Source organism: Amblyomma americanum, chromosome 1 (genome assembly GCF_052857255.1).
Source record: "Amblyomma americanum isolate KBUSLIRL-KWMA chromosome 1, ASM5285725v1, whole genome shotgun sequence".
Classification (NCBI taxonomy): domain Eukaryota; kingdom Metazoa; phylum Arthropoda; class Arachnida; order Ixodida; family Ixodidae; genus Amblyomma; species Amblyomma americanum.
In genome coordinates, this window is record NC_135497.1 from 84,790,251 (window position 1) to 84,814,134 (window position 23,884).

Consider the following 23,884-nt stretch of genomic DNA (forward strand, 5'->3'; position numbering starts at 1 on the left):
CCACGTAGTGCGCGAGGTGCGGGGTTCGATCCTCACTGGATAAGCCCCCTATTTTCCAGTGGGAACGTATGTGTACGTACTACGAGGTTCCGCGGCCTGGTGGTGCACGGCTTTCTGTGGGACGAAATGCTTGTGATCAAGAGTGTTTGCCATCGCACCTTGAGTCGATGGGCAATAACATGTTAGGCACGGTGCTGTACCCGCCGCGGTGCCCGCGATGGCGTTGTACTGGTATTAAGTGCCTTTGGGGCCACACAATCATCTCGGAGCGGTGAAGTTGGTGGTTAAAAATCCGTAAACTAATTTAGCGCGGCGGTAGATTAATTGCGAAACGTGGTCGTTGCAGACGACAGAAGAGTTGCTGTCGGCTCCACCATTTCGCATTAATAATAATAATAATAATAATAATAATAATAATAATAATAATAATAATAATAATAATAATAATAATAATAATAATTGGTTTGGGGGGAAAGGAAATGGCGCAGTATCTGTGTCATATATCGTTGGACACCTGAACCGCGCCACAAGGGAAAGGAAAGGAGGGAGTGAAAGAAGAAAGGAAGATTGAGGTGGCGTAGTGGAGGGCTCCGGAATAATTTCGACCACCTGGGGATGTTTAACGTGCACTGACATCGCACAGCACACGGGCGCCTTAGCGTTTTGCCTCCATAAAAACGCAGCCGCCGCTGTCGGGTTCTCGCATTCCCGAGGAAATTTCTCGGCGTATTGCGTTTTCACTGACGGCGTTTGTTCTGACTTTTGTGCCACAACCTTCGGGCTTTGCTCGCGGTACCAGGCGCGGGTGTGGGAACGCCGTCACCACTGGCGCGTTCAGGACGCGAGAATGCTCTTGTTTACCCCTGTTTTCGTGGGAGCATTGCCGCGCAGCCGCGTCTGGTTACGGGCGCGGATCGCGCGCTCGCTCGCGAAATCCTAGCCGCGCGCCGCAGAGACGCGCTGCGGAAACGGGGGCCTGGGAATGCTCTCACGCGAGGCGCGTAGAACAACTCTCTCTGCGACGCCTTCCGGCGGAGAGGAGCCAGTTCCGCTGGCGTTATTATTAAAACCACTCGTGGCCGGCGCCGGGAGCGTCACGGATGTCGAACCACCCAGCGGCCCTTTTATTTCGGGCGTGATCGGGCGGATGTCTGCCGCGCGGACTGTCCAAGCGGCGAGAGAGGAGGGTCCACGCTGCGTGGATTTCCGGTGGAAATTCGCCAAGGTCCACCCATTGTCTGGCGCCCCGCTGCACGTGTGTGTACGCGCCGCGGGAGCAGGCCCGAATCTTTGAATGCCGGAAGCGTGGTCGGCTTCCGGCCGGCGGCTGTGCACGGGACCGTGGCGCGTGGCTGGAGCTCCGGAACCGCGCGATGGGCCCACACCGGGGCAGCTGGCGGTGCGGGACGCGGAGGTACAGCTTTGGAGATACCTCAGGGGTTAAGAACGCCGTGTATACAGCGGTTGATGGTAGTGACTTGCATCGAGCGCTGTAAATAAGCGAGACGTCTCACGCAGATCAAGTGAACGGCGTATTATCTGCAGCCGTGTTGCAGTTTTGTGCCGGCCCTCCCTAACAAAAATTTTTAGGCAGTCTATAGACTGTCCACAGACTTCTGTCTATAAAGTCTATATACTCTCTATGAACAGACCGCAGAGAACAGTCTATAGGCAATACAAATTCTATAGACAGTCTATACACAATCTATAGGCTATGAATAGACAAAAAGACATATCTTGAAAATTGGCTTTTGCGGAAAGAAATAATAATAATAATGAGTTTTTGTGGAAAGGAAATGGCGCAGTATCTGTCTCGTATATCGTTGGACACCTGAACCGCGCCGTAAGGAAAGGGATAAAGGTGGGAGTGAAAGAAGAAAGGAAAAAGGAGGTGCCGTAGTGGAGGGCTCCGGAATAATTTCGACCACCTGGGGATCTTTAATGTGCACTGACATCGCACACCACACGGGCGCCTTAGCGTTTCGCCTCCATAAAAACGCAGCCGTCGCGGTCGGGTTCGAACCCGGAAACTTCGGATCAGTAGTCGAGCGCTCTAACCACTGAGCCACCGCGGCGGGTTCGGGAAAGGAAATGGCGCAATATCTGTCTCACATCTCGGCGAACACCTGAACCGCACCTTAAGGGAAGGGATAAAGGAGGGACTGAGAGAAGAAAGGGGTGCATGCCGTAGTGGAGGGCTCCGGAATAATTTCGACCACCTGGGGATCTTTAACGTGCACTGACATCGCACAGCACACGGGCGCCGTTGCGTTTCGCCTCCATCGAAACGCGGCCGCCGCGGTCGCGTCCGAACCCGTGTACTCCGGATCTTTGGGAAGGCAATAGAGTCTAGAAGAAGTCGAGTTTGAAGAATGCTTCACTCCCGCCACCGGTTGGCCCGGTATTACACTACTTCCGGGATCGGCCTTGTCTTTAGAACGTCTTTACTATCCTGTCTTTCTATCCCATCTTTCAACTCTCCTACTATCTACACGTGGTAGCGATTGTGGCTCGGCTAGAGCCAGTGAGCAGGCCTGTGCACTTTCCTTTTCTCTCTTCCTGGCTGCAACAAACAGACAGAGTGTCTATAGACAATTTTATAAGGGCGCGGTGACACGATAATGAAGATTGATCATGCGATTCGTCAGTTACTTCTTTAAAATCACTATCCTCGATCCAATTGTTTTTGCTGGAAGGTAGCCCTTACGCGTTTTTTTTTTCTCAGCTTGGAAAGAAAGCCCCACATTTTTCAAGCAAAGAAAAAAAAGAGACGCTACATGATTTCTCAGTTACACGCCTGCATGGATCATATCGCTGTTACGTGTGTATTCAAAGAACGAAGCCCACATGCCGGCTATAAGCTAGCTAACAAGCGATCTCCTTCAGTGTGGAAGGCTCGAAGGTCTCGACATCAGCAACATTGTTCCGGAGGCGGAAAATGTGCACGATCGAATGTGCACCTACCGTCTACATGCGCAGGTGTTCGCGTTCTGCCCAAGCCACACGCAGCTCGCGTTAGGCGTGGCTGGATTGGGCTGGGTCGCTCTGCATGTGCTCGAGTAAGGAACCTTATGAATCAGCCGCGCGTCTCGTCGTTGCCTTGAACGCTGTCTCATCCTTTTGTGCCCGCTGCAATGGGGGGGCTTGCCGCTTGCTCACAGCCGACAACGTGGGGATCCTTCATTGAAGGCATGCATGGGAGCACTGTAATTCGGGCGTGGCAACCACGAAATCACGAGGCTTTATATTTTTTTCTTACTTCGGGGGTATTCCTTAAAGCCTGGAAAAGAACCCCAAGGGAGCTTTCTTATGTAAGTATTGTCGTAAAAGTTGCAGAATTAAAAGAAAATATCCGAGACCGACAAACCCGACACAAAGAAAAATATCTTGTTTCAGTGCCTCGCACGTATTCATACACTCAATCATTATGCTACACTGTACCAAAACTACTGAATAAGTTGCATGCAACTGGACTCGATCCAGTATATGAGTCTAATCGCCGAAGTTGTCTTTTTTGCCGTGAACAACTGTTGTGAACCTAGTGTTGCTTTGTATTTAGAATGTTGTCTTGATGTATTCTAATTTAAAGACTCTGTTTTTAGGATGTGTCTAATTTTCTGTCTTTGTGCTTTACTGTGTGTCTTATTTTCATACGGACAAAAGTAAATAATATGAAACTGTTCGATGTATAAAATGATGAAAACTGATCTTTCTCCTAGCTGTTGCTCTGCGAATTATTGTAGGGGGCCAGGGCCTTGTCAAGCTGTCTTTCACAGCTTTTAGTCCTGGCCCCTTTCTTTTCGACGAAAATAAACTTGACTTGACTTGACTTAACGTAAACACTTGAATTGGGTGCTTTTGAATGCTCTGCACACCTTTTCAAATCATTATAGTGCTATGAAGTGAATAATCGACGGGTTGCGTAATTGACCTATTTTGTCATAAGTGGGGCGTGAATATAAATTACTCTCAGACTTCGGCAACACAACTGCCAAATAACCGCTGTTAGTTTTATCCGTGAGCGACGTTTCACTTTTTGTAAAGCCCGGTTCAAGTTACGTCAAACACCCGGTGGTCAGTTGCAGTATCGGAGTTGCGGGGTTGAAGCACGAGGATACCCGCCGCGGTGGCTCAGTGGTTAGGACGCCAGAGTTCCCGGTTTCGACCCCGACCGCGGCGGCTGCGTTTTTATGGAGGAAAAACGCTAAGGCGCCCGTGTGCTGTGCGATGTCAGTGCACGTTAAAGATCCCCAGGTGATCGAAATTATTCCGGAGCCCTCCACTACGGCACCTCTTTCTTCCTTTCTTCTTTCACTCCCTCCTTTATCCCTTCCCTTACGGCGCGGTTCAGGTGTCCAACGATATATATATATATATATATATATATATATATATATATATATATATATATATATATATATATATATATATATATATATATATATATATATATGAGACAGATTCTGCGCCATTTATTTTCCGCAAAAACCAATTTAAAAAAAAAGCACGATGGAACTAAGCGCCGGCGCTCTGATCTAAGCGACATTGACGCGCGGCCGAGCGGAATTTCAACGCGCTTCATGCACTTACACGTCCGCCTCAAAACCGGGGGCTCCGCTTTTTTTTTCGTTCCGCCTGCAGCTGCGCAGACGTGGTTGCCGTTGAATTGCTTCTGCGAGAGTTGTGCTGACGCCTCGCTTGGCGAGTCCCGCAAAATGCAGCCTTAGCCGAAAGTCTTCAGGCCACATGGTTTGATCTTGCGCCTTGTGGTGGGTGGCTTGCAGCGGCGCCAAAGACCAGAAAAGTCACGAAAGGTGAAGGCGAGTGTTCTTCTCCCCTTAGAGGGAATAGAGATTGAGGGACAAGTGTTTCAGCTACACAGTTCAAAAAAGGAAACCACGTGGCCCGAACGCTTTTTTGCCAACGGTATGCGTTCCCGTGACGCGGGGCTGAAATCAGCCTGTCCCTTCGAGAAACATCATTTTTCGCAAGCGCTAGAAGAACGCGGACAAAGAAGGAACAGACAGTACGAGCGCTTTCTTTTTTTCCTCAGTCCTGTCTCGTCCTGTCTCGTCCTTCTTTGTCCGCGTTCTTCAAGCGCTTGCCAAAAAATGACAAACGTGCACCAACTAGCCCGATTCGCCACTCTTGAGAAACATCCAGTTGCTCTGCGGGCAGAGCATCGAAAGTGGAGGGTTTGGATAGTGACCTTATATAAGAGCAGGCGTTTCGAGCAGTGCCTACAGCACGCGTTTTTTGTTTCTTCCGTACTTACGTGGCGTGGAACGGTTTCGCGCTAGTGTCGAGGACGTCATTTCTAACACCACACGTAGTCATGAAGAGTGACGGTATCACTTCGCGTGCCTTTGCTGTGGAGCACTCAACCTGTTTTTCTTGCCAAAGGCGTTCCCGCGGCCGTGTGGAGGGAGTTGGCAGGGAAGCACAGGCGCAGGGACTTTCGTGTCTTCTGCACTTAGGTGAAAGAGCTGCGGACGAACAAGGGGCTATAGGACTGGGCCAGGTGCAAGGTTTTTTTTTTACTTGAGTTGCGCTGCCGGCTTGGCAAAACTTACCGGCTATATTGCCGACCGAGCGCAGACCCCCGGAAGTTGGGATGGCTCAACAACTCAGCTTTCTTTGTGCTAAAGTTTAGTTCTTCGTTCGTTCCTTTTTAAAAAAACTTTCACTTTTGTAGTGCACATCGCCAAGCGCTGTTGGGGGTCTTGATAAGGATTCCCCGAAATGCTTTCTTTAAGCAAACGTCTCAGTCATGAAGCTTCTTGGCTGGCGGGAGATATTTAAATTGTTGCAAACTGCGTGTTGTTATTATTATTATTATTATTATTATTATTATTATTATTATTATTATTATTATTATTATTATTATTATTATTGCTGTTGTTGTTGTTGTTGTTGTTGTTGCATCGAACAGCTCCACTACGGCACCGCTTTCTTCTTTCACTCCCTCCTTTATCCCTTCCCTTACGGCACGGTTCAGGTGTCCAACGATATGTGAGACAGATACTGCGCCATTTCCTTTCCCCCAAAACCGATTATTATTATTATTATTATTATTATTATTATTATTATTATTATTATTATTATTATTATTATTATTATTATTATTATTATTATTATTATTGCACCGAACACGTAGCACAGTGAAGTAAGTCGTACCCTTGATTTATAATGATAATAATAATTGGTTTTTTGGGGAAAGGAAATGGTGCAGTATCTGTCTCATATATCGGCAGACACCTGAACCGCGTCGTAGGGGAAGGGATAAAGGAGGGAGTGAAAGAAGAAAGGAAGAGAGAGGTGCCGTAGTGGAGGGCTCCGGCATAATTTCGACCACCTGGGGATCTTTAACGTGCACTGACATCGCACAGCACACGGGCGCCTTAGCCATAAAAACGCAGCCGCCGCGGTCGGGTTCGAACCCGGGAACTCCGGATCAGTAGTCGAGCGCCCTAACCACCCTTGATTTGCGAAACTCGGAACTGCAGTGAGGTTTGATGCGATTTGGAAATGACCGCTGTTCCAAAAACTCGCCTGACAAGCGCGCGTCCGAAATTAACCTTGATGCCATTAGGCACTGCCGTAATGCTCGGAAGAGTGGCCGTTTCGCGGAGCCTGCCAATTCGCGTAAGCGTATTAGCACGCACTGATCGGCGGCCGCTGTCCCGCGGAGGAGGCGACTAGCTGCTGGCCCACGTAGCGGTGTGTGCCGCTGCTCACCATTCCGGGCAGCGTTCGGGTCCCCAGTCTCTGCCCTTGCCGAGTGAGTAATGTGTCCATGGGCGAGCTCAGGTATACACGGAGCGGTGCGTAAGCGCTGACGCACGCGCCTTCTACCGCGGCGCAGGTACAATCCGGCTCATTGTGGCTGCCATTGTAGGAGTCCTCACGAGACCACCGACGCCTCTCCGCTTGGCGTTTTTTTTTTTCTTCTCTTCTTTCTGCGGTTTAATGATAGCGCCCGTACAATGGGCGGTCGTGTCGTTGCGTGCGGTTGGGGGCTTCGACGCTCGAAGACCTCGTTGAGGGAGCTCGTCATAAACTTGGCCTTGCGCCCGCGTTTGGCCCGAGCACGCTCGCCCTGTGCGCCGCTGTTGGCTCTGTGTGGCCGAGCCCTAAACTCTTCTCGTTGCCGCGGCTTTTTAGTCGCGAAATAACACAAAAGGAAAACGAGCATGGCACACGCTGTGTCTGGGCGCCGTGTGACTATATCGGCAATCCCAAATAGCCGCCTCGGCTGCGCTCAGTGGGACGCCGCCGAAACAATGGCGTCACATCGGGGGATAGATAAGTGACGCGAAGGGCTCTCGACAGCGAAGTGGAGCGCGGAGGGCGACCTGTCTCGTTAGGAGCGGGCTTGTCTTTGTACTCGCCTCGCATTCACGTCGCGCACTTGGTCAGCTGGCCGCGCGACTTGTCCCCTAGAGACGAGCGCGCACGCGTTGTCGTAATCCGGTAGTCCGAATGTACCAAAGCAGCATTCGCGCCGTTTCGGCCTGTTTTCTCTTCTCGGCCAGCCCTGGCGCCCATCTGTATATCTGGACCGGTTGTTTAGCGTGTGCGCGGAAGTGGGCCCCGCCCTAAAGAGACGGCCGGGGATGCCATGCTCGTTGGGCCGCTGTGCATGCGTGCGTGTCTCCGATCGAGGGACTCGCTCGTGTGTACTTTCGCGGCTGCTGCGAGAATGCGGCGACTCCGTGACGCCTTCGCGCCCCAAAAAACTCGCATTGATAACTTGTACGCTTTCGGTACCTGCGTGTGGCCGATCTTCGTTTTGCGCACCGTTGTCGTGCTTCTGTGGGCGCGTGGGAAACAGTTCGTTTGGCCCGTCTTGTGGGGCGTCTTGCGTGTAATGCCGCGGTCTCCGACCGCGTGTGGGTGCCGAGGGAGCCTGGCGTGCAGACGATTGCAACGTCCCTTGTTGATCGCAGCGGGCGGCGATCCAAGCCGCGCGTGTTCTCATTCGCGCGACAACGGGGAACCTGCTCCCGCTGGATCGTGCACACCGTGCTGCGTAAGTATTGTTCCCTCGAGCCGAGTACTGTACGGCTTGCGTGCGAGGCGTCGAGTAATATGGAGCCTCGTCGGGGCGACGCAGCCTTCTTTCTCGACCCACATCGTGGGGGCGCCCACGGCGGCCTCGACCAGCCAGGAGGTGGCGGAACCGCGAGTCTCGCCCCGACACGAGCCCCGGCTGCGCGGGGCCGCTGAATTGTTGCCCTTCTTCGTCCGGCGCCGAGCTGGGGCCAAGGTTACAGACCTGCCCCGTGTTTGGCGTCTCTGTTCCCTAGACCGTGGAGTCGTCGCTGTATATGCCGGGCCCGAATTCCTCTCCAGTGTTTACACTGCGCGCGGTTTTCGTTATGTATTCGAGCGCACGTCCAGCGCCTTCTCCGGCCGTGTCGGAGAGGGGGGGGGGGGGGGGGGGGGGGGGACAGAGCGGAAGGCCCAAACCGTGCGCGCATTCCGCCGCTCGGTCCATCTGGGGAGGTTAAGTTAGCGCGGCCGGACGGACGACGGGGGGGGAGGGTCACGTCTGCGCGTGGCAGTTGTGATCAATCGTTGTTTGGCCTAGCCGGCGCCGCCGCCTTGTTTGCGTTGCGGTTATTGGGGCTGAGGCTGCTGGTGCGTGGCAGCTCTCTCCAGGCGCAGCTGCTTGCGTTTTCTTGCTACAGTCCACTGCGTTTCTTGGGACTGTTTCGAGCGCTCTTTCTGCGACATCTTTTTCTTCCTTCGATCTCTCCCTGCTCCTTTTCTGCATTGTGGTTTAGCCGCAGCGCCGCGTATGCACCATTTGTGTGTTTCGGAAGGCACGCGAGTCGCCTAGAGTATGTGTTCATTTTAGTCACTAATGGGTTCCGCCCCTGTTTCGAGCATCTCGGCAGAGAAGTTCCGCTCTCCCTCGAGCAGGAGGGCTTAATTACAATATTTACCGCACAGCCATCGCGAGTCCTTGACGTTTGTTTTCGTTTCCATATGCGCCGCTTCTCTTAACCGCTCGTAACTGCGCTGGCAAACGGCCCACGCGCGCACCGTCATTGTCCCAACAACCGCGGACTCCCGCGCTAGGCCGCGCACCGAATGACCGCGCGCGCGAAGTCTGGTGGGCGCGCTCTCCGCGTGGTGCGGAATGTCGAACGAGCCGGCTCGCTTTCTCCGCTACCTCGGCCATTTGCGCGATAGTCGGGCATCCGCCCGCGCTACTCGCCGCACCGCCACTACTACTGCTACTATGCCACACGCCCCCCAGCGTACTTTTCAATGAACGGCGCGGGCGTGTGCGCGCCTTTCGCGTGGCCGCCGCGTACCGGACCCCGCGTGGGCTTGTGGCGCCGCGCGGTCGGCTCCGCTTATCGGCCGAATCCCGGGGCTCGGTCATGTGCGCGCGTTTCCGTCCGCGCAGGGGCGACCGCCGAGCGATCGGGACGCGCGATTCGGCATCCCGAGCACGCGATGCCGCGACGGTCGGTGTGCGCGCACCGCTCCCGATGCCCCCCGGGTCTGCGGGAAGAAGCCGCGGCGACGCCGTTCTAGCTGCGGTCGGTGCGTCGCGGTGCGTGCTGCCGCTTGCGGTTGCGCGCCCACGCCGTGTGCCGTTGTTTTCTGGGCCAGGGGGTGCCCGCTGCGCGTGGGGCTCCCACGCTGCCTTGGCCCTTATTGGTGCGTTTATTCGTTTCGCGTGGCCGCGGCGTGCCGCCGAGTACGGCGCCGCCCCGATACGGCCGGACGGTCATGCGGGGATGTCGCTGCCTCGGCCGGCCTCGCGCGGCATGCCATCTGTCCCCGCGGTCCGCGGGCGATGCTGCCTACATGCGCGGGCTGTTTTTCTCAGCGGGTGGGTGTTTCGATTTCGGGGGCGTGTGTATTTCTGCGAGTCTTCTCAGATACGTCGCCCGCCGAAGCGGGGCTTTTTCCTTCTGTTTCTCTCCCGCTGGTGTCAGATAGACCGCTATTTACGGGCGCGTATGGACTACGTCCGCGCCAACGGCGCGCGCCAGGTGTAACCCGTTTCCGGGACTTAGCCGCAGTGGGTGGTTACACAAACGGAGTTCTTTAGCTGTAATACTTTATTTACCATCTGTCCATTCCTTCCCTTAGCGCCTCTTTGTTGCGACACTGTGCTCAAGTGCCTCCTCGTTGGATTTAAGTTCGCGTGGTCACTGAACTCTCCGGCGTCATTGCGCACCCCCGATGTTGCGAGCGGCAACACCCATAGCTGGCAGGTCGTGTCAGGTGTGCAATTCCGTTCCCACGTTGTCATTTCCCGACTGGCGATAATGTCAAAAGCTGCACGAACATGTCGCGGTATTGAGTCAAACGCCGCATTACCCCGCTCTCTTTGATGTCCGACGCTTCCGGCGCTCGAAGTGCCCTTATCTCGACGATAGGTCGTTCATGCATATCGCTGCGTCGATTGTGACACCGGCGTAGGCAAGTTCATCTGTACTGTACGCATGAGCACATGATATGCGGAGACGCTGTCACATAAGTAATGCCGACGACAGGATGTCCTTTCGAAGACGTTCCATCAACTTAATTCCAAAAGCTGAATGAACGAAGTGAATTTAATCTCCACATCGGCGACATTCACTGCCTTGTCCTCCGAAGGGAAGCTTGTTCCTTCCCGTTCCTTACATCTACTTGTATTGCTTACCTTTGCCGTAAATCAGCGCCACCAATTTCCGTGCCTGCTACGACATTGAAAGGAGCGTTCAAGACTTCCGCACGGTAGGGGGACCGAAGGAGAGCGGACCCATTGTTGACGCCCGGAGGTTGGGCTCCGGGTTTTCACGGTGGGAAAGGCACACAGCCCCGGCCGTATATATACAGCGGGACGGGCCAACTCCGTGAGCCCTTTCTCACGCTGTGCCCCGCATCGCCAAGACGCGCCCTTGCTGTAGAAACTCCCGTTCTTCGCCGCAAAACTGATTCAGCTCGCGTCCTTCCGATGGTCTTCTTAAGAGGGTCTCCTCGGGCGAGCGCCGCGGTCGTCTGTATGCGCCGCCACGGCTGCCGTGATTTCTTAAGACGCTGCAGCGGGCACACGCTCGAAGACGTCTCTTCGAAAGTTGCGAAAGGGCGCGCCAAGGAGGAGAGGAGAGAATTTTGTTGTAAACAAAGAGCAGGCTCAATAAGTCCAGGGGCAGATTGCAAGAAAGTAAAGAAGAAAAACTGCGTCGAAGTAAACCTGTCTTCTGCAGGTAGCTTAGAGTGTAAGCTCTGCATCAGAGCTGCCACTCTTGTATTCGCACTTTGCGAACAGAGAGGAGTCGCATAGCCCAGAAAGCGTCTGTTTTTCTCTCGTTGTGCGCGTTTTAGCCAAGGTGTCTGGCTTGATTTAAAACCAAGCATGCACGGCGTATACACAGCGAAAGGCAGAAGAAAGAAGCCTCCCAATTTCGGAGCCCTGCACAGTTACGTGCGTGACCTTTCTCTCGGCAACGACGCTGCTCCGGGAGGCGTTGCATTCGCTCGCTTTCTGGATCCATTTCCCGCGGCGGCGGCGGCGCCAGAGATTCGCGCGATACTGCGCCACTCCGGGCGTGTCCGGCGGTGGCTGGGAACTCGCTCCGGGCCGATCCCCCCGCGGCCTTTAAAAAGTTTAAAGGGAGCGCAGGAAGCCCCCTGAAAGAGGACCGGCTTCCTGCCCGGAAGTCCTCCCTCCGCCGCGCACCGTGTGTGTGCCAGCTGCACCCTCGGCGGGGGCAAACCGCGGGGTTCCTGAATGGGCCAGGCCACCGCTCGCTGCCTCCTCCCGGACCGCGGCCCTCCTGACGGTCGGGCACAGGTGCCGTCCCGCTGGATGGGCTTCGCGCGTCCGCTGGAATACGGTTAATTGGAGGCGCTATATATAATTCGGACCATCCGCTGGGCGGCGGCATCCGTGCGGAGACCACCCCCTCTTCCGTGTAACTGTTCTCGCGCAGCGCCACCTCAAAGCCTCGTGCAGGGCAGGACTGGCGTTGGTCCTGTCTAGCCTTTCTGTATCGTTAACACGGGATCTGCCTCTTGGCGAGAAAAAGAAAGAAAAGCACCATGTCATTCGGGTTTGAGAGAGACTCGAAACGATATACCAGCGAACCAGAACGCACAGACAATCGCGTTTTTTGCGTTCACCCGTGGCAACTCGCACAGGAGTTCACGTTTCGAACGCATATATATGGACGATGCTCGTGAAGCGACTATAGCTATACGCGTCCAGATCGTAGAAAGGCGTTGTAGCGCATTGAGTGCATGTTCACACGATGCAATTCCTCTAAGCCCGTGGATTACTGGTGAGCCTACTCTGCTGTGCGTTGAAAAGAGCTGGTGACTTCCGCGCGCCCGTGCCGAGCTCAACAGAGACATGACGTCGCATTAGCAGATTAGCAGACAAGGCAAAGCGAGCTTGTAGGCGCGATAAAGTTCGCTCGTCGGATGTCTTTGTCGGTCTGCCATTGTGTCTTCCGTCGGAGCGGCCGGTGTTATCGGGTATTCAGTGGTTACTTGCTTTGTTTTGCAATACCCTCTTCTGTTCCTCACGCGCGAAATGAAAGAGAGAGAGAGAGAGAGAGCCTTGCACGCAGCAGCTCCATTGCGTATACACATACATGCTTTTTCTTCCTCCTTGCGCTGTTTCAGCGTCGTTGTAGACGTAACTGTGAGGAATTTTTATCGAGCATCAAAGCGCCAGAGCTGAGAAAATGCTTCGCAATGCGCTCAAGGTGATGCCTTTTGCAAGCTGTTTGTACTGGTTCTGCCAGCGCTCCACGCGCTGCCTCTGACAGTGGTTCCTGCTATGTGATTGCGCACATTATGCGACGTGTTTTTCGCCTAAGATTAAAGCGAGGAAGAAATATTTCATTTGCTGCTTCTCTCAGAGTCTCTTTCCGATAAGGTCCCGCAGCCTTGAATTCTCTCGCAGAAAGAGGTGTCCTCAATCGCTTTTCTAAACTATATAGCTGTCACCTGTCATCTGTCACGAAAAAGATTTGCGGATTCGGTCAGTCATTACACATATTTATTTCTCAAGCCAGCCCTCAAAGTCTCAGCCGTGGCGCTAAAAAACTACGAATAAAGGCGCGTTTTCCCCGAAAGTTTCGCAAAACAAAAAAAAAATGCCTTGCGCTCCTCGATCCTCGCTTAGTGCTCCAACTCTTCTGCGAGCTGGTACCCGATATTGTAGCAAAACAGCTAGCTGGGCTTGTTGGCCATTGTCTTTCGCAGGATCTTTTGGAGCGCAGCGGGACGGCGTAGAGAGATAGGTAAAACGTAGAGTGGTCCTGTGTCTCGTCTCTGTCCCGTGTCGCTGCCATAGATCCTGCATGGTACCCGAGTTCAGATGAATATAGTCAGCCCAAACGAATGGATGGGCACGACTTGCGAACGATTAATAAACAGTTTATAAGTACGTCGAAAATAACGAACAAAGGCGCTGCTTCCCGGTAGAGAATTGTAGGCATCGTGAAAACGTATAGTCGAGGTGCGCGTAGTTTTCCGCAGCGATGCCCAAGGGCATCTCTCCCCCGCTTTTCTTCTCTTTTATTTCTTTTCGCAGCTCGCATGCAATTTCATACTCGCCGGCGCGTGACGAAACGGGGGCATTTGGTGACACCGGCTATCAGCCGACAGTCCGCGCTCGGGTGTCTTGGCTGCTTCGTAATCTCCGCGGGGAGACGCGTATCCTGTTGCCTTCTCTCTTGTCTCTCAACTGTACCGGTGCTGCTGGATGATCCCTCCGAGATTGTCTGGGGAAGCGCAAACAGTGAAGCCCGCAGGCGCGGACGAATGTGCGCGGGAGTTGCCTCTAAAAGAAATTTTGGCATAGTGCATTAAGTTGGAAATAAATGTGTTTTTTTTTTTTTTTCATCCGGACCAGTGAAGAAAATATGTCGCGCTGTTGTCGGATAGTCTCTAACGCAGCGGCGAAGGAGGCCCTCGTTGCAGCCAATCGCGTCCACCGATTGTCATGACTTCGTGGTTAATCCATTTACCCCGCTAGCGCGACATCGCAGGTGGCTGGCAGAAAGGGATTAACTGCGACGTCGTGGCAATCGGTCGATGCGATTGTCTGGAGCGTGGACCTCCTTTGAGGTTTATTAGCCGCTGCGTTCTTGAGTTGTACCTCACTGCGGTATAAACACCGTTCTGGCAAGTGTTGCCTTTGCGCTCGAAGATTTCCGTCGTACTGGAAGAAATTTTAAGAAGCGGCAGCCAGTTTTCACGGACCGTGATTCAATTTGCACCGTCAGAAGTAATGCGCGTGCCCATCATTAAATATCGCATTTTTTTATATCCTCCGGTGTTTCGTTTGCTCGGTGCTGAGTGGAAAGACAGTGTGGCGTGCAGTTGAAAGCAGCTCTTCTGCTCCGGGCGGGGGAGGGGCTATCAGTGCACACCACGTGCGATGGCCAAGTCGTCCAGTCGTCGCGCCACGTGCGGCTCCCCGCGTCGGAAGACGACGCCGCAGGGGCATCCCGCGAGGCGCACCATCTGTCGCTGTGCGGCGCACCGTGCTCGACCTGTCCCCCCTCGCCGCCTCCAGGGAGGAGACCCGCGGCGAAGAACATCCGGTGGCTGCTGCTGCTGCCGGGGGGAGCAGCGGCGGCAGCTTGCGCACGCGCCGCCATCTTTAAAGGGCCGCCGCCGCGGTGCCCGACCGCGTTCCGGGCCCCTCTTTGTGAACGCCAGCTGCTGAGGTCGTCCGCGCCGGAGCCTGAGGCGCGGCTTGGCCGGCCCGAGCGCCGCCACTGCTTTGCACGCTGCTCGCGTCTCCCTCCTGGAAGGCCGCATTCGCTTCCCGAAACTTTACTGTTGCTGTTACTGTTGCCCCGGCTCGTTTCTTCGACGATTCATGATATGCGATCTTATCCGCCCATCTTCCTCATCGCCGAACGTCTGTGCCGGAAACGCGCCGCCATTCTGCGATTGTAACTGAACTCGTTCTTCGAATGCGCATCGCCGAAGCGCGGCCCATTCGCCGTAGCCGTCGCGTAAATTGCGTTCTTCCCTGATGTAGCGGGGTCGCTCATTTCCTCGAACCTCCTCGCTCGATTCGGCGCCGCCTTCCCTTTCTTAGCGAGCGCCAGTTCGATCATTTGTGTTACAAAGAATATCGCGTGTTGTAGGCAGTGTTTCGAGCCGCCTCCGACATGAGTGCGCGGAGGCTCGTCTTAATTTATAACGGAGGCCGTTGCGCTCCTTTCTCTTTCTTTCTCTCTCTCTCTCTCTGTGTGTGTGCGTGTGTGTGTGTGTGTGTGTGTGTGTGTGTGTGTGTGTGTGTGTGTGTGTGTGTGTGTGTGTGTGTGTGTGTGTGTGTGTGTGTGTTCGTGTGTGTGTGTGTGTGTGCATTTTCTTTCTCGCTCGCACGGTGACGTAGAAAGAGCAGCGTGGCTTTACGGCTTTCCTCGGCGAGCCTAGCGCGTTCGTTCCCATGGAGGTCCGCTAGACGATCACCCCCGCATACATCATGCAGCAAAGCAGTTAAGCCTGGCACACTGTCGGGTGCAATGCACCGCGTGGTCTAGCCGCGCTCGCCTTTTGGCTCCTCGTAAATAGTGCTGCTGTCTCTCGAACGCGTCGCGACCAGGGCTTAAACGATGGGCGACAAGTCTGCTGAGGCGGCTTTTTTTTTTTTTTTCAAGGCTGGCTGCACACTGTTGCATTCGCAGCGTGAACGGAATGACTCTGTTAGGTGTCCGGATTACACTCGCCATCTGAGGCGTTGCACGCGAAGCCGCTGAGCTTCGTGCCGTGTCCTCGTAAGGCGTCTTCGCTCGCCAGCATGACCGGCCATGTGGCTCGGAACGCGCAGCTGACCGTGCTCCGACTGCGCAAGGGAAAAAGATGGGGTGCGTAACAAAGACTGGCCAGCCCAGCTGGCGAGTGCAGGAATTCGGACCGGTCTGGGCGAAGAGCGCTTGCGGCTGCGGCGCTTTTTTTAAAAAGTGGCGCTTGCGAAACGAGTCATCTGGTTGCGACAACAGACGCGTCCTTGCGACGAAGGGTTAAAGAGCACCAAGGTCGGCGGCTGGTGTCTCCGACGGCGTCGGTTGGTTGGGAGAGGGGGGCCCCCTTCGCCTCTCCCTCCGAACCTGCGACGACGTCCGGGACGCCGGAGAGCAGAGTCCGCAGCGGCGCGAGATTATCATGGCGTCACGGCCGAGCGCGCGCGGGGCAATTACAAAAGCTCGCAACAAAGGGAAGAAGACGCGTCGTCGTCCTCTGGCTGGCACCGGCGGCGAGAGTGCGCGCATGCCAACGGCCAGTTGGGGGGGGGGGGGCTCTCTCCGACGGAGCCCTCTCGGCACCTGTGTAACGTCGCGCCGTCGCAACGCCGTGAGCCGCTCTTTTGTCGCTGGCGGCACGAATAATCGCCGGCAGAGACGTATAGACCCCCCCCCCCCCCCCTTCTTCAGACTTCAACGGTCGCCTCGGACACGGTGTGCCTTAATGCGCTCCAGCGACGGCGGTCGTCGCGTATCGTCACCGGCGCGGCTGCAGGAATGCGGCAATTATTTCCGTCCTTAATGAAAAATTTGCGTGCCGCCGTGCTTCGCATGTGCTACGCTCTGACGGGCGGCATTCGTGCTGCGCCTTCGTCTCTGCACCACTCACGTAACGTTCGTTTTTTTCTCAGACTCCCTGCTTCATTTTTTTCCCCTCCTCCTCGCGCGGCTGCCCGCACGGTCGTTGTAAAGTGTGCTGATGTCAGCCAGAGATGTGTCCTCGCGTGTTCCTTATTGTCGTCAAGAGCGTGATTGCCATATTGCCTCCCAAGTACACACCGAGTCGAGCTGATGCACATGCGCACGCGGTGTGCTTGCCGAATGCAGACAAAATGGGGGGGAGGGGTATGCCCTTTGTTCGCAACGAGCGGCTTCTCGGTCGTCCGGCGCTGCGAGTAGTCCTTTGCAGTCGGCCCTCGTCTCTATAGGAGGAACAAGCGGTCGTGCATTAGGCGTGGCGCTGGAACCCCGTGCCGAGAAGCGCCGCTGCTCGGGTCCTCCTCCGAGCAGCCTCCGCTTCCGTCGCCCTTTCGCGGAGGCGTTCGCCTCACAGGCCGGCATTCCGCGGCGCGCTCCCGGGAACCGCGGGCCGGGGAATTCCTCCGCACGGCTCATTAGCGGCCGTGGCTCGGGACAATGGTCGCCGTGGATGTTCCCGGAGGAACGGGGGGGAGGCCGACGTGTCGCCGCCCTATCTGGAGCCCCGATCTGGCGGTGCGAGACGTTTGCGAAGACGCGGAAGAAGCCGCGGACGGCAGACGCTCGTCCAGCCCCGTCCGCCGCATTGTGGGCTCGTTTTGTCGCGCCGAGCGACTGTCGTGCCTTGCAAATGCGCGATTGTCTCGCGTTAGCTGATGCGGCAAGAACAGGTCATCGAGAACGTGTCTTGTGCATTTGCAAGTGCCGCTGTCGGCGACCCACATTGCGGGCACGCGCCACCACCCGTGCACTCGCAGCGTGACCGCGCGGCGTGTCGCCGCGTCTATATTGGACGTTCGGCGCGCATCGCCCGAGGCCCGGACGCGAAGCCGCCCGTGTCAGACCGCAGGAAGCGACGAGTGCGCCCCAACTGGCGGTGCACCGTCTTGCGTGCTCTCGAAGAGCCCGCTTGGAAATTTCGCAACTTTTCTCGGGCAGCGTCCGTCCATTTGCCCAACGGGACAGTGCGCTCTTCAAAGCTGGCGTCCTTTGTACGCGGGCGGCCCGGTCATTATGCGGCGGCGGCGTTACATAATGTCGCGGCTTAACCGAGGCTCCACAAAAGATCTGCTCCGGAGCGTCGTCGCCGCCGCGCGTTCTCGCCTCGAGCGCTCGCTGCGCATCGTAACAATTTCTCACGCATAATGAACGCGCCGGCCCTGTTCTCGCCCAGGAGGCGCCGGCGAAAAGTTGGCCGTTTCGAAACGCCGCTTTTGCGCGTTAAGTGGCCCGGGCCGTTTTCGCCCCGCCGCCGTTCTGTGCGCGGCCACAAAGCGTGCGAGCAGCCGTGTGCACTTCGTATGTGCGCGCTAGCCGGAGTGTTTTGCGAGAGCCGCCGCGAGCCGTTTTTGCGACGTTTATTGGAAAGGCGATATACTGTAGCAGCTTCCTTGGCTTGGCTTTTGATAGTCGCTGCTGCAACCACCTGATGCAACGAGATGAAAAGTTTCCCGAACAAAGCCCCTCTTTGCACGTACACTCCCGTGTACTGTACTTCAAATTCCTTCATTACAAGCGCGAATTTATGCTTCGTGTCCGAACCGCTCGTTGGTGGTGTCGTGGCGACGCATACGTAAGAAGGCGTCCTCTATTTCGAAAGGCAGCGTCGCGGGCCGCCGGAATGAAAGGCGAACCGTTTGCATCAACCAGAGCATACTCTTTCGCCGGCGTGATTCGTGTTTCGGCTTTGGTCGTTATATGCCCGTAGCTTTCGTTGCCGCCAGACGTGTGTGTGTGTGTGCTGTTTTAACGCGGTTATCATTTCGTGATCGCGGCGTGTGAGAACTTCGCAATGTGCGCGACAGCTGGAGCTGCGTGTCTTTCGCGGCTCGTCGTAGTTTCCGTTGCTGTTCTCTTAGGCAACGTGATCGCTGGCGCATTCTTTCTGCGGCGTGGCGTAGTATACTCCCGGAGGCCGCGTGTTCGGTCGCCGCCGCGTCCTTTCACTGGCGGCAGCATCTTCTTCCTGCTCCTAAGCGAGGACTCCTCGATCGATTTAGGCCCGCGAGGGGGGCAAGCCCACATCCGCTAAGGCGTTGCTCCTCAGAAAAACACGACCGGGGGCAACGCTTCCTTGACGGCGGGGGCTTCGCAGTCCGACGCTGCTGAGAGAGGGATGGCGCACTCCGCCAGCGGGGCCATCGCTGAAAGACGCGTCTGCGGGTGCGTCCGCCTCCCCCAGTGGGTGCGGTATACGCTGCATGCACCATCGGCCGCAGTCGTTGGTGTGTGTGTGTGTGCGTGCGCCCTCGTGTGCTCCTCAGAATGGAGACCACTAGCTCGGCTGCCCACGCGTACATTCCCGTTTCCGCCTATTGTCTCGCTCTCATTTCCACATAGCTGAAAGTTTCATGCAACAATTATCTCTCGGCGACGTGCCTTTTTGCACTGCCGTCTTGCAGGCGGTCGGATGTGGAAAATACAGTGCGCGCTTCGTTCTGCTTGCTTGTTTTTGTTGATTTTTTCGATGAGCGCTGCAGACTGGGTAGTAGGAAAGAGGCAATGATCACGCAGCTCTGAATGGGTCCTTCGCCATGCTGAGTTCCGTGCGGTCGTGTGGTTACAAGTTGGAGAGGAAGAAACACTGTTGTCCACTAGGCGAAATTTCATGCATGCCCGCGCGCTTTCTACCTTGAAATTTATTCTGCCGCTTCATGACGCTCCCGTTGGTTTCTGCTTCGTCTTCACTCCCTTGATATGTATGACTATAAACGCGCGCCTAGCTTACCAAAACGCCACGATTTGGTTAACGGCGTCTTGTCCCGCGAATCGTCAGACTAGACGGTGAATGCGAGCGAAGGAACGAAAGTCTCTCATCTCATTCCCACCCTGAGCGCATTTCTAGAGCCGCCCTTGCGCGCTGACTTCCAGGAAAACGGCGCTCCGCTGTGAATGCCCGCTCTGCAGGCTGGCACTTTGTGCCGCGTATTGTTGCGTTAGACCTTTTGCTTTGTTGAGGAGCTGCGCGTCGTCATAGCGTGTTGGCCACAGTTGCGTGCGGGAGCCTCTCTGGTTCGCTGACTTTTTACCTCAAAAGTGGAAGCGCTCGGCGGAGGAGCTCTCCCCCGGGAAGGAGGGCCGCCGAGCGTCCTTGGCGGGGGCCGTCGTCGGTCCGCGGGCGACACACTCCGCGCGCCTCTTCACCCGTTCACTGCCCGGAAGCGGCTGGCGTGCTGCGGCTTCCCTGGACGCAGCAGCTGCGCGCGTCTCCCTGGCGTTGACGGGGCGCGTCCTTCCGTGACCACCGGCGCCCGATCCGGCCCGCTGAGGACCGATCTGGGAAACTCGCGGAGGCTGCTCGCGTGTTTTTCCCCAGCCGCGGGGTGTTTATTTGCGGGCGCATGGCGTGGCGCACGTCTTCGGCCTCGGTGAGAACCGGCAGCTGCTCCCGCGGAGGCCCGCACGCGGCTGTTGCTACATGCCGCGTGCAAGGGCGAGCCCACGGTGGGCCAAGTTCAAGGTTTGCCGATTGGCCCCGACTGCGGGGCGCTATGCGTGGCACGCAGCCTGCACGCGTATACGAACTGTACGCGCTCCACGGGAAGGGAAACGAAAGGAGGCTGGGGGTTATTAAAGTGTGGGCAACACTCTAACCAGAGAGCGGATGAAGCTGACGCCTGGGACGGGCGCAGTGGGAGAAGCCTTTGTCCTACAGTGTGGACGTGATGTGGACGTTTAATTTGTAACTGGTGAAGACTCGCCACTGCCTGTTTCCGCGACATGCACGTGTCCCGCAGTTGGTTCTCTCTCGGCTGTCGGTTCGGCAGCAGTGACGAGTGTAGTAGGGGCTGCCTTGCCAACCCGTTTTCCTTCTTTCCCCCCTCTGTGCGCAGACGATGGTGAAGGTGTACGCGCGCGTGCTGTGCGCCGACATGGAGTACAAGACGCTGTGCATCGACACGACCGCGTCCAGCTCGGACGTGGTGCGCCTGCTGCTGAGCAAGTTCAAGATGAAGCACCGGGACCCGAACCTCTTCTACCTGACCATGGAGGTGTGGGTGCGCAAGACCGGCATCCCCATCCGGACCATCATGGTGCTGGACGACGAGGCGCGGCCCGTGGAGCTCCAGTCCTGCCACCCAAAGGGCGACTCCAAGTGCGTGCTCCTCCTGCTTGCTCTCTCGGTGCGCTCGTCGCTGGGAGGGCGCATATGGTGGTCGCCGCACGATGACAGGGAGTTATGCAAGCGCAAGATTACCCCAGTTTCTCTTTCAACTGCTTTCGGGGCGGCATTTGTGTGCAGCTGACAGCGAAAATTTACGGAATACTGCTGCGCAGGCAGAAAGGAAAATTATGTCGGCGCTGTCGCGCTAGTGAATCGCCTTAAGTGAAGTGACTGTAGGTCGCGGAGGGGGTCAAGGTGGAATTCTATTTGGCATCTGCTCCAGGCGACTGGTTTCCGAAGCAGCGCTACCATAAATTTCTTCTCGGGCGCACGCATCCCGTAAGCTTTGACTGCCGACTGCGCTTCGGTACAGGAAGGCAGGATGGGGAAATACCAGCCCTATGATCAAATGGTTCGGGTAGATGGCCAAGATATGTACTGGATAGTTAATTTGATCTCTTTCAGCCCCCGCGGTGGCTCTGTGGTTATGGCGCTCGGCTGCTGACCCGAAGGACGCGCGTTCGATCCTGGCCGCAGCGGTCGAATTTCGATGGAGGCGAAATTCTAGAGGCCCGTGTACTGTGCAATGTCAGTGCACGTTAAACAACCCCAGGTGGTCGAAATTTTTGGAGCCCTTCACTACGGCGTCCCTCATAGCATGAGTCGCTTTGGGACGTTAAACCCCCATATACCATAAACCAAATCGATCTGTTTCTGTGTTTCGATGCTGTCGAGGTAGAGCTGACCCCTATATGCCTGACTGTCTGCGACATTGGTGTGGTTGCTCGGGGGAGAATGTGTGGTCACCTCCTGTCGGAAAGCGCTGTGGATAAGGGACGGCCATGGTGGTTTTCTCACAGAGCAGCAGTCGTTGCAACCCCCCCCCCCCCTTTTTTTTTTCTTCTTAATTTGACCGTGGGTGGGGTGGATTAAAGACTGTTGCAAGGCGCCGTGTTTCCTAATCTCACGAAGTTTTCCCGCATCTTTGTCTTTTTCAGATTTCTCCTTCAGATGAGGCGAGGAGGCTTGGTCAAAGTTTACGACAGCTGTTTAATGGCGGGCGTAAGTACTGCTTTAGCCATCGTTTTTTCCCTCTCCCTTCTTTATCAAAGGCCAGGCTACATCGACTGAGGGTGACCTTGTTCGCATGGATGGAGAAGGGGCCGTTTTCTATTTACAGAGCGTCAAGCCATTAAAATACGTGGTACACTGATGGCGCTAGTTGTATTTTCATCATTCCGTACAAGAGTGCAAGACACTGGAGGAGCGCGAGTATGCGGCCGCATTCGAGCGCTGTGCGCGAGTGCGTCGGTGCGAAGAGGCAGGCGTGCACCTTTGATCGAACAAACGGTGACGCCTCAGGGTGTTTGAAATTTACACTGTTTACGTATTTCAAGAATTCGCATCTGTGTGCCTCGTTTGACAGTCCGCAACTTTACTATGTAAACCCCTTATGTCACGCACTTGAAATGTCTAATAATTTTATTTGGTGGTTAATCACAAATTATCCAGTGGTTTTCTGCTCGCTGGAAACAACACTGCGCTGCGTTATTTTCATCCTCACCCGTCGCGTCGGTCTGGTCTGAAACATAAGAGCAGGGTCTTGCCTGCAAATGGGCTGCTGCGCGCGCGTTCGCGCAATCCTCCCAAAGGCGGCCGTGTTCTGATGTGCTCGTTTCCTTTCTCGTTCACATCCCCATCTCCTCCAGTCCCTGTACAAGAGCCTGCTGGTGTCGGAGCGGACAACAGCGGAAGAAGTGGTTCAGCTTGTCCTTCACTGCTACAACTCCAGTGACCGAGGATCCAAGTACTCTCTCTACGAAGTGTGCCCCATCAAAAACTGTAAGTATCCGCGAATTGGACTGGACGCAATACCCATCGTTGCTCCCGAGCCCTTTTCGAGGTCCTTGCCGCGCTGTGTAACGGGCTTATCTTGCTTGCTTAGCACGAATTCGTGGAATCCTGAATGTGAATCTTACCCAGGAAATCAGGATTTCCTTTTTTTTTCTTCCAGTTCTCGCTAAAAGCGTTGTAGTCCCACTGGCTTAATTTGTTCGGCTTCAGCAAAACTAGACTCGGCGTTTCGTCGCCAGCGCGTTCCTCTAAACACGAAACCCAACTTTAGAACGACACCAAATGGTGCATGTCGGGGACGACGACAAGTGCAATGTGTCCTGTCGTTCCGATGTACAAGCGACAGTCGGCCAAGTAGAGGAGCGCCGCCCAGGGTAGCGTGAGGAACTGTTATCAGCAGACCTACTGAGCACAACCAGATTTCCTCTGATAAAACGCGTAGCAATACATATATCCTATGGTTTATGGCACTGTTGGACTGCCGCCTGTACTGCGCCTGCCACCCAAAGGGCGCTGAAAAGTGCGCCTGAGCGCATAATTGCAGGGCACTACAAACTGATACCATTAGCACTTTTCCCCCTTTCCTTATAGTAAGCAGCCTTTTGCTGTGGCAGTCGGTGTCTGTGGAGAGAGGAGCTGGTGTCCACAGCATTTGGCATGGCCTGTCAGTGCTGCCAGTGCTATGCTGTGATCTGTCATAAACTCGCCTAGGTAGTTTTCCTAGTAAGACAAATAGTCGTGGAGTTATCACGAATTACTGATCTAGCTGTTTATCTCTGCTGCTTCTACTATAATAGCAGTATATGAGTATAGGCAGATAAATGCACATGGATGTCCATAACAAGAATAGCCGGTGCAGTCAAACTTTTCTTGATTTGAGACATGCAGAGTTAGAAAGTCAGGCATGTATACACAATGATTCGCAAGCTTCATGTGTCGCGTTTTGGTGTAATGAATGGATGTTTTTTTTTTGCATAAAAAGTGATGTGAATGATGTGCTGCTTTTGTAACACATTTGTTTACTGCCCTGATTTGTGTTCTACTAGGTATTCAGAAGATGTGCACTTTTGTTTGCAGATGAAAGAGCACTTCATCCACACGAGCTCCCCTTGCGGATCCAACAAAATTGGCCGTCTCCAGAGCATTTCGCGTTTCATCTCAGAAGAAACCAGGAGGGCACACATCAAAAACGCCAGGTAAGCCTGATTGGTCTGCCCAAAGC

At 55.1% G+C, this 23,884-nt stretch overlaps 1 protein-coding gene across 2 annotated transcripts in view; it reads left to right on the plus strand.

The window, feature by feature from the left end:
• The window catches only part of rau (RA domain-containing protein rau), a 73,128-nt gene that overhangs the window by 46,075 nt on the left and 3,169 nt on the right, over window positions 1-23,884 (plus strand). For both annotated transcript variants that reach the window (XM_077646066.1, XM_077646067.1), the window contains 4 exons: window positions 20,537-20,799; window positions 21,807-21,870; window positions 22,518-22,650; window positions 23,740-23,858. In XM_077646066.1, the coding sequence (XP_077502192.1) occupies window positions 20,537-20,799; window positions 21,807-21,870; window positions 22,518-22,650; window positions 23,740-23,858 (579 nt within the window). The remainder of the gene's footprint in view (window positions 1-20,536; window positions 20,800-21,806; window positions 21,871-22,517; window positions 22,651-23,739; window positions 23,859-23,884) is intronic.